Here is a 10,000-nt window from a genome sequence, read left to right on the forward strand (position 1 = left end):
CCTGGTCTAGTCCTGTTCTAACCCTGTTTGAACACAGGTCTAAGCCTGGTCTAGTCCTGTTCTAACCCTGTTCTAACCCAGGTCTAAGCCTGGTCTAGTCCTGTACTAACCCTTGTGTAACGCTGGTGTCACCCAGCTCTAACCCTGCTCAAGCAATTACCATTACACCAAAGGGACATCCTGAACCCAAACAAAGAAAAACATTTTAGCCTACAAACTGCAGCAATATCTCAACATAACCCCCCCCCTACACACGCACGCACGCACACACACACACACACACACACACACACACACACACACACACACACACACACACACACACACACACACACACACACACACACACACACACACACACACACACACACACACACACACACAGCATCCCCAGGCTATAAAAAAGCAATCTTGTTCAGCCGGTAACTCACTGCAGGTAGACAGCAGAGGCCTGACTGGAGACAGACTGGCTGTGTTACAGTGTGTGTGTCTATGTGGGGGGGGGAGGGTACATGAGTTGTATGTGGAGTGTGTGTGTGTGCATGTGTATGTCTTGTGTAAGCAGGTGTAATTGTTTTGCAAGTAGTGTGTCAGTGGTGTGTGTCTGTGAGTCAGGGAGTCAGATTTTCCCTTAAATTCAATAAGTGTTCTCTGAGGTTGGGGGCTGTCAGGGGCACCAGAGGCTGGGGGAGGGGGGAGGGGGGAGGCTAAAGTAGATAACAAACATGTTGTCATGGTGTGTGTGTGTGTTACCAGGAGGGTCCGTGCCCAGGAGCAGTGCTGAGGGAGGAGACTCAGGGGAGGGGGCAGGGGGGGGCTCAGGGAAGAGGGGGGGGGCTCAGGGCAGGGTGGGGGGGATCCCATCCTGCTTCCTGTCGGAGCTCATCTCTCTCTGTCTCCAAGGTGACTTACTGAACGGCAGCTTCTGCTCCTGGAGGGGGGGCTGATCTGATCTGAGGTTTAACTTTTCATTTCCACTGAGATCCTCCTGTTTAATATGCCTGCTAAAATAGGAGGGTGGAGAGGAGAGGAGATAGCAAGAGGAGGGGAGGAGGGGAGTGAAGTGTAGGGGAGGAAGGGAGAGACCTAAAAGCTTGTGTCTTTGGGAAAGACTCAAAGGACATCCTCTCCAACAACACACGCGCGTGCACGTATGCCCCCATCACTAGGACAATAATCTATATGACATTGTCGAGGACTGGCACAGCTGTGTCATGTGACCCGTTTCATATGGCCCGAGACTACAAGACACATGGACAGGATGGGGGCATTCTGTTCTGTCTGTCCTGGGGGGGGCCGAGAGCAGACTGTAGAGGGCCCACAGGGACATGAAGTCACAACTTACAGATGTACTTAACATGACCCCCCACGCCCAGGAGATAACAGAGCGAGCGAGCGTGTGAGAGAGAGACTAAGAGAGAGAGACACAGAGAGAGAGAGAGAGAGAGAGAGAAGAGAGTAAGAGAGTAAGAGAGGGAGAGAGAGAGAGAGAGAGAGAGAGAGAGAGAGAGAGAGAGAGAGAGAGAGAGAGAGAGAGAGAGAGATGGAGGATGGAGGATGAAGGGGACAGCGACACTGAGGGACAGAGAAAGTGAGAAGGAAAGAGTGAAGAGGGGAGACAGTAAACTAAACAGAGAGGCTTAGGGGGAAGAGAGATGGAGGGATGGAGAGGAGGAGGGTAAGTGGTTCCTGGGGAGCAGAGCGTGATAATCAGACGTGTGATGGGAAGAGGAGAAAAGGAGGGAACAGAGAGCCGAGACAAGGAGCAACGGCAGACCGGGAGATGCAGACTAGTGAAATATAGAAAAGGAGGGAGCAAAGAGATATAAAAAAGTGTTTATATTTATGAGAAAAGGTATTAAAAGCACCTCTGGATCATGTCGAAGACATTAGGAATAAAAGCCCTGGCCAGCTTTTAATGCATGTTCTCCTGTGCTCTGACACACAGGCCTGGTCCACAGGGGCAAGCACTCAGAACTACCACCCCTCCACCCCCTCCATATCCCAGAACCCCACAATCAGATAAAAACAGTCACTTTGAAGCAGAAAATCTTTAGACCACAGTCAGTGACATAAACACACAGACATGCAGAAACACACACACACACACATGCACACGCACACGCACACAGACACCCCACACAGAGTGACTGACATGTACCATGGACATCATATCCATAATTTAGGTTGTTACTGAGGCTGTTACCATGATAAATAATAACAAAGATTTCAGCTTCATAATGCAGCTCCCTAAATAAGTCAATGAGGAGAGAGAAATATCTGGTAGCTGTCGTGTGTGTCTGCGTGATGATCAAATGAGTCAGATTACAGATCTGTACATGTTCTTTACAGCCCAAAAGGCAGACAGACAGGCTGAGATACCAGCATAGATAGCAGGCAGAAAGGCTATCATACACATAGACACACAGCGATACAGTGTGTGTTTTTTCCTCCAAATCTGATGTTCATTTTAATCCTCTTGTGATTTGTGTTTTTAATTTATCTTCTTTAATACAGAATACAGAATCTAGTTTCAAAACATCAGCTTCTCTCCATGTCCTTAAAAAAATTATACAAAGAGGCTTTCTCTTTTTTTACTTTACCACAATGAAAACACATTTAAACACTCCTACGCCTTCTGGAGATTTTTTTTTTTACAAAGGGTGGGTTCAAGGAAGGTTCTAGAACTGTGCTGATGATGGCCGTCAGAACCTCCTCTGTCATTTGTCACTGACGACATGACACAATGGCAAATGGTCTTTAGCATACCGCTATGGCGCTATATAGTCTATAGGCTGACAATGGTGCAAGATGTTAGCTGTGGCACTAGCTGGCCTGTCAGTAGAGCATTAGTCAAGGTGACTGGTCCATTACAGGTAGCTGGCTATTACCATTAGTGTCCTGGAGCCACACCTGGATATGACCTTCAGTTGACAGGGGACTGTCTGTGTGTGTATGGGAGAGTGTGTCTGTGTGTGAGTGTGTGTGTGTGTGTGTGTGTGTGTGTGTGTGTGTCTGGTTGTTTTCTAGAATTAGAATATGTGTACATTGTCAGGAGGACCTTATAACTAAGACAAAGGGAAAGAGAACAAAGAGAAGAAAGAGAAGAGGGTGAAGAGGGAGGAAGAGGAGAGAGAGAAAAGGAATGGCTTGTCTCTGTTTACACCAGCGTTGCTCAATCAGATGTGGTTACTGTTTGTGCGTGTGTCTCCTCAGCATAAACAGCATCACTGCAGAGATACCATCACTGACTGAGTCTCAGACTATCTTCTCTAAGTGTCTGCTTCCTTGTCAACAGCTGGTAACTCTATAACTAGACGGTATCTCTATAACCAGACAGTAACTCTATAACCAGACAATAACTCTATAACCAGACGGTAACTCTATAAATAGACGGTAACTCTATAACTAGACGGTAACTCTATAACCAGACGGTAACTCTATAGCCAGACAGTAACTCTATAACTAGAAGGTAACTCTATAACTAGACGGTAACTCTATAACCAGACAGTAACTCTATAACCAGATGGTAACTCTATAACCAGACGGTAACTCTATAACTAGACGATAACTCTATAACCAGACGGTAACTCTACAACTAGACGGTAACTCTATAACCAGACAGTAACTCTATAACCAGACGGTAACTCTATAACCAGACGGTAACTCTACAACTAGACGGTAACTCTATAACCAGACAGTAACTCTATAACCAGACGGTAACTCTATAACCAGACAGTAACTCTATAACTAGACGGTAACTCTATGACCAGACAGTAACTTTCCAGAGCTATGACTGTTGGTATGTAGAAGCCACGCTCCATAGAACCAAGCACACACATAGATTATCATCCAGGCATTCACAGCCACCTTTTCATGTGTGTGCCATATTCAGGAATTTCCAATGTGTGCGTGTGTGTGTGTGGTATGTATAGGTGGCCTACAGGGGGCATGATGGAGCTAGCAGGCTGTTGTACTTCAGCTATGTCTGCTATGTGTTCTCATCCCAGTACACAGGCTGGAATGTTAAAGGCCTGATCCCTCAGTGTGTGTGTGTTTGTGTGTGTGTGTTTGTGTGTGTGTTTGTGTGTGCGCGTGTGTGTGCAGGTCCTGACATGATGCTGTTGGAGCTTGTTCCAACCCGTATTATCAGCTTCATCTACTACTGTCATACAAGTGTTTCATCTCTGTTTCCTCTCTCCCCTACTTCACCTCTGCATTGCTATCACCCCGTTCCAATCTCTCCCCCTCGGTCTCATGTCTCGATCCATCCTTCTCTTCCTTTCTCCTTTCTGTTCGTTTAGGGGTGCGTTCCCCCAAACAGACTAGTAACCAGATAATTAAATGCAGATTTATGTAAATAGAATTATTAAGGCCAATCTCCATAGCCTACTGCTTGAGGCTGTAGCCCCCAGCACCAATGCCAGTGAACACTAATGATTAGATAGCCCAGAGCAAATGCAAGCTAAATCAGACTGTAGCATCAGCATTAGCACTGGTGCCAGTAGTGCCATCAGTGGTTGGGGGAGGGGGGTTGGAGTGAGGAAGAGAGGAGGAGGAGTGGGGGTCGAGGCACCTGGTTCATTACTGTACTAAATGCGCGGCGCTTGTTTGTAGCCCGGGGGGCAGGGGAAGGGGAGGGGGGGGGGGGGGCTAGCTTGCGTCTGGATCACAACCCTGATAGTAGAGTGTAAGAGGTGCTGTTCATCTCCCTCCCTCCCTCCCTCCCTCCCTCCCTCCCTCCCTCCCTCCCTCCCTCCCTCCCTCCCTCCCTCCCTCCCTCCCTCCCTCCCTCCCTCCCTCCCTCCCTCCCTCCCTCCCTCCCTCCCTCCCTCCCTCCCTCCCTCCCTCCCTCCCTCTCCCCTCCTCTCCCTTCTCTTCACTGTAATATTCCCATACACCTTCTCTCGCCCCCCCTCTCCCCTAAGCTTGAGGAGATGGATGATAAACAAGCACCCCTCTGCTTAACAAGAATGAATTTAACATTCACGTTAGCAAGCTAATGATCCCAAATCTAACCTACAATAGCCTAGCGCTGTGCCATCACCCCACCCCAACCAACCAGCATGAATTAGCATTAGCAAGATAATGAGCTCAGCGCTAATGCAGCATAGCCTCCCTCCCCATTTAAACAGCATGACTTTAACATTAACAATCTAATGACTCTGGCGCTAATGTAGCCTAGCTTGGCCAAACCCCCCCAAAATCTCATGCAGAAGCATAATTCCGCCAGGATGTAGTGTGTCGCGTGGTATGCAGTGAGGCGTGCACTGTAAAGCGTGGTCAAGAGAGAGGTGCTCACCAGCACACTTGGTGCGTGCCCTGAGAGGAGGTCCAGGGGCCCCCGTGCCCCCGTCCAGGGGTCTCGTCAGCAGCACGCTGATCTCGTACTCGGTGTCTGGGTCCAGATGGCCTATCTTGTGAGTGGTCTTATCCACGGGCTGGTTGTCTATCAGGCTGCCGGCAAGAGTCCGATACTCCACCTGGGACGCACACAGGGGACAGGCTCACACCGATTCGATCATCAAACGCTCAATGAACTCCTTTGACAAATCAACGAACCATGCACTCGACCAAAGAACCAATCAATCCATGAGCTCACCTCTCGCTCGATGATGGGTCCGTCTCCGTTGATGGAGTTGGCGTTGAGCTGGATCCACAGGTAGGTGGCGCCCACAGCCGTCAGCTGGGGAGGGGCGATGGGGACCGGGGGCTCTGAGGGACAACCAGAAGCAGGGGTCAGGGGTCAGGGGTCAGCAGTTATGTCAGGGTGTTTAGCTGGGTGTTATTCAACACCTGTCGGGTACACCACAGACACAGTCACACAGATGACAGAGCTGGAACACACCTCTGAACTAGGAAACTCATTCAATCTCACACATACAAACACACACACACATTCACCCACACACGAACACACAAATGCGCACACACTTCCAGAGAGAGGGTAAAGACACCAATCACTCTCTGATATCTGAGGATTATTCTGAAGGAGGACCAATTAAGGGATCGTGTTCAGAGTCGCTACACAAGTCCCCTAAGTCCCTGAATGGAGAAGAGGAGAGGAAAGGAAAGGAAAGGAGAGGAAATGAAAGGGAAGGAAAGGAGAATTCAGACTAGCCTTGGTCCAGACCAGGGAGACGAGGTACTAAGGGAGGAAGTTAAAACCAATTAATTTCCTGACCTTCAGCGAATGAAAACAGACCTGAATCCCATTACCCATCAACCCCTGGGGGTGCTCTACTTCTCACATGACCCAGTTCAACAATCCCTCTCTCCCGCCCCTCTCTCCGTCCTCTCTCTCTTCCTCCTGTCTCGCCCCCCCAGCTGGAGAAGTGGAGGTGGTTCAGAGAGCCAGGATGTCTGTCATCCATCATCATCTAGCTGCCCCAGCATCATCATCAGGTCCTCATGTCTTGGCCCACTGGTAAATGTCTAATGTCTGGGTTCCACAACTCATCTCTTCTCACAGGTGTGTCTGTGGGAGTGTGTGTGTGTGTGAGAATGTGTGTGTGTATGTCCGTCTGTGTGTGTGTGTGTGTTCCTCTGAAACAACAACAAAGCAGCTAGCCAGGCGTCAGTGTTAATCACAACCTGGTCTGGAGCTTTGAAGTCTGAAAGCACCTCTCCTTCTGATCTCCTTCTCCCTCACCCTCTCTCTGTTCTGTACCTCTCTCTCTCTCTCTCTCTGTTCTGTACCTCTCTCTCTCTCTCTCTCTCTCTCTCTCTCTCTCTCTCTCTCTCTCTCTCTCTCTCTCTCTCTCTCTCTCTCTCTCTGTTCTGTACCTCTCTCTCTCTCTCTCTCTGTTCTGTACCTCTCTCTCTCTCTCTCTCTGTTCTGTACCTCTCTCTCTCTGCCCTGTACCTCTCTCTCTCTCTCTCTCTCTCTCTCTCTCTCTCTCTCTCTCTCTCTCTCTCTCTCGCTCTCCTCTCGCTCTCTCTGTATCTGTCTGTCTCTGTATCTGTCTGTCTCCGTTCCTCTCTTCCTTCCAGACCTTTTCACACGCACAGGACTGTCACTCATTTCTTAGTCACCACCCCCCACCACCCCCGCCACACACAAGCCCTGTAAATAGTCCACCCTAATGATAGCTTGCCCTGGGAGGCTTTCAGGTGCCCTGGTGCGTGTGTGTCTGTGTTTCTGTTTGAAGATTGAACCCTCAGCATTGACCATTAGACCAAGAGCATGTCCTCGGGGTCCAGAGGGTGCAGATGGGAAAAGAACACAGAATCACACACACACACAGGGTGGGATTTTGTTATTGATTGTAACCATAGAAACCCATAGAGAACACCAATTACATCTGGTGTAATGGCACATCTGTCTTCCAGGCAGCTAGCTGGACAGGTGAGAACTTGACCAGACACACACGTCACCTGTAGATGAGGTTTGTGTTCGGACATGTGTCTTCATGGTTCCTCATGGGTTAGGGGTCTGGCCAGTGATTTATCCTTTGACACACACGCACACGCGCGCACACACACAATGCTCTGCTCCTCTCCTCTCTCTTATTTGTCTCTCTCTCTCTCTCTCTCTCTCTCTCTATCCTCTCCAGGACTGACTGATGGATGTGTGCGGACAGGGAACACACACAAGCAATAACAATCACTATGTGTGTGTGTGTGTGTGTGTGTGTGTGTGTGGGGCCAGAAGAAGGCCACCGTAGTCTGAGTGACACTTCAATCTGCCTGTCAGGTTTAACCACCGGGGCTGCTGGAGCTCCATCAGGCGGTCTGACAACAGAGAGGCCTCAGCTGTGTGTGTGTGTGTGTGTGATTGGTTTGGAGAGAGATGTCAGCTGCTTCAATAACAGAGTGAGGATCTGCATCGATCCCGTCCTACCTCCTCCTCCAGCAGAATGGAAAACACAGGCTGGGTCCCTTGAACTGACAAGCAGGGTGTGTGTGTGTATCTGTATCAGGGTGCGTGTGTCAGTGGTGTGTGTCAAGGGTGTTCTAGAGGAGAGTTTTAAATTCTATAGTAGAGTTCTAAGTTTCAGTTGAGAGTTTTAAGTTGTTCCAGATCAGAGGACTCTCAGATCTTCAAAGGCTTCTTTTGGGGAGCCTCGCATCCACATGTGGTTGCCAGGGTGTGGTCGTTGCCGCTCAGCTGTCGCCACGGAGCTGGGGTTGCCACGGTGCTGAGCCAGCAGACTGTTTACGGGAGGAACAGCTGAGGCCTGCACCTGCCAGACACACCCACACGACACCAATGGACACGCCCACACGACACCACTGGACACGCCCCCTGAAGACTAAATTTAGGTTTCCTCAACATATTCTGAACTGAAGAAACACACACGTACGAACACACACACACTTCTTTTCTTCAAATCTAACTCCACAACGTCCTTTGCTGCAGGAGAGCGTAGACGTGGACAAGCTGATCTGACAACTTTTGCTGGTTTAATACATCCAAATTAGACTGGTGTGTTTGTGAGCGTGTGTAGTAATTGTGTTTCAATGATGATGTATCATTTCACAGAGCGAAGTAGGCAGGCGTTGTTCCATCATAAGCCCCAGGGACAGCCTCGGTCTATCCCATACTGTACACACCAGCCCTAACTCCTTCTGACAACACACACACACACATATCCGTGAGGCAATCAACTACAGTAGTACTGACAACACGTGTCAGACGGAGAGGTCATCCAATGGGTCAGGGGTCAGAGGACTTACGCTTGACGGTGAGGTCAGCATAGCTGGAGATGCCCACGCCCTTATCGGATTGGACGATGCAGCGATAGCGTCCGGAATCTCCCTTGGTGGTGTTCTCCAGGTCAAAGGTCGCCATGTAGCGGCGGGAGTTCACTGGTCTCGTCTCTCTGACCAGGGCCTCCCTACCACCCATACCCTGGACACACACAAAAGGTTATTACACACACGCTAGCAAAACCTATACTGTGGACAGACTCTGCTAACACCAATGCACACAGTGACCCTAACCCATACTATGGAAACAGAGGTACCTGTAACCAGAGGTTGATGTTGTTCTGAGGGCGTCCGTTGACGGTGCACTGGAAGGTAGCGGTCTGCCTGGCGTTGACCTCGACCCCCTTAATGTGCAGGAAGTGAGGTGTGCTCACTGTGGGGGAGGGGGGAGGGGACACAACAACCATATGCTTACAATCATCCATATTCAACAAGATGCTCAAGGTTTGCATGTTGTCAGTGTATATGATATATTTATATGAACAGCTTCAGGTCCGAGGTGTGTGAGAGTGTGTGTATGCGTGTGTCTGGGTGGGGGGGGGTAGAGGAAAGGGGGAGATCTGGCTCTGTGGCTATACCGTCTGGCTGTTACAGTATACGTGTGTGCGTCGCCAGAGGGGGGCTGTTATACATGGTGTGTGTCTCATGTGGAAGGGAACGAGAGGGGGGGGGGGGGGGGGGGGGTTATGCCAGTTATGTACCTCCAGCCAATTCCATTTGCTCAGCTTTGCAGTCTAACCTTGCTGGGGTCTCTAGAGCCAGCTGCACAGATTCAATCACTGAATGGATCCTGCCCAGCCTCCCTGGGGTGGTGTGTGTTGGTGTGTGTGTGTGTGTGTGTGTGTAGTAGTGTGGTACGGTGGCGTTTCTATTATGATATTACTGAGAGGGTTAGGGGGTGGAGCCAGGAGAGCTACCTGTCAGCCCTAAGCCCTGGGTCAAGGAGGCACCAGAAACTTCCCCGGCTGTGTGTGTGTGTGTATGAGTGTGTGTGTGTGAGGGTGTGTGTGTGTGTGTGTGTTCGAGGAAGTTTCCCAGACGCAGCAAGAATAGAGGAGCGGGGAGGCGAGGGGGGAGGAGAGGGGGGAGGGGTCAGGTGGCAAATCGAAATGGGGACAAAAACTCATTTTTCTCTCCTGCCATACAGGGGACTATGCTGTGGCCACTATCGCACACAAACACACACACACCCTGCTGCAGCCTTGTTATGAAGGAGGGGATGGTGAAGGATGGAGGGCTGTGCACAAAAGTGTATGTGTGAGTGTATGTGTGTGTCGTCTCCTTAATA

General features: G+C 49.9%; 1 protein-coding gene across 9 annotated transcripts in view; it reads right to left on the minus strand.

The window, feature by feature from the left end:
* Window positions 1–10,000, minus strand: part of LOC146274830 (receptor-type tyrosine-protein phosphatase mu-like) — a 108,256-nt gene that overhangs the window by 56,011 nt on the left and 42,245 nt on the right. For all 9 annotated transcript variants that reach the window (XM_084702631.1, XM_084702630.1, XM_084702632.1 and 6 more), the window contains 4 exons: window positions 8,970–9,085; window positions 8,680–8,854; window positions 5,603–5,715; window positions 5,303–5,483 (listed from right to left, as the gene is read on the minus strand). In XM_084702631.1, coding sequence (XP_084558757.1) covers window positions 5,303–5,483; window positions 5,603–5,715; window positions 8,680–8,854; window positions 8,970–9,085 — 585 coding nt within the window. The remainder of the gene's footprint in view (window positions 1–5,302; window positions 5,484–5,602; window positions 5,716–8,679; window positions 8,855–8,969; window positions 9,086–10,000) is intronic.

The sequence above is a fragment of the Hypomesus nipponensis genome, chromosome 8 (assembly GCF_054491055.1).
Source record: "Hypomesus nipponensis isolate SF chromosome 8, ASM5449105v1, whole genome shotgun sequence".
Classification (NCBI taxonomy): Eukaryota; Metazoa; Chordata; class Actinopteri; order Osmeriformes; family Osmeridae; genus Hypomesus; species Hypomesus nipponensis.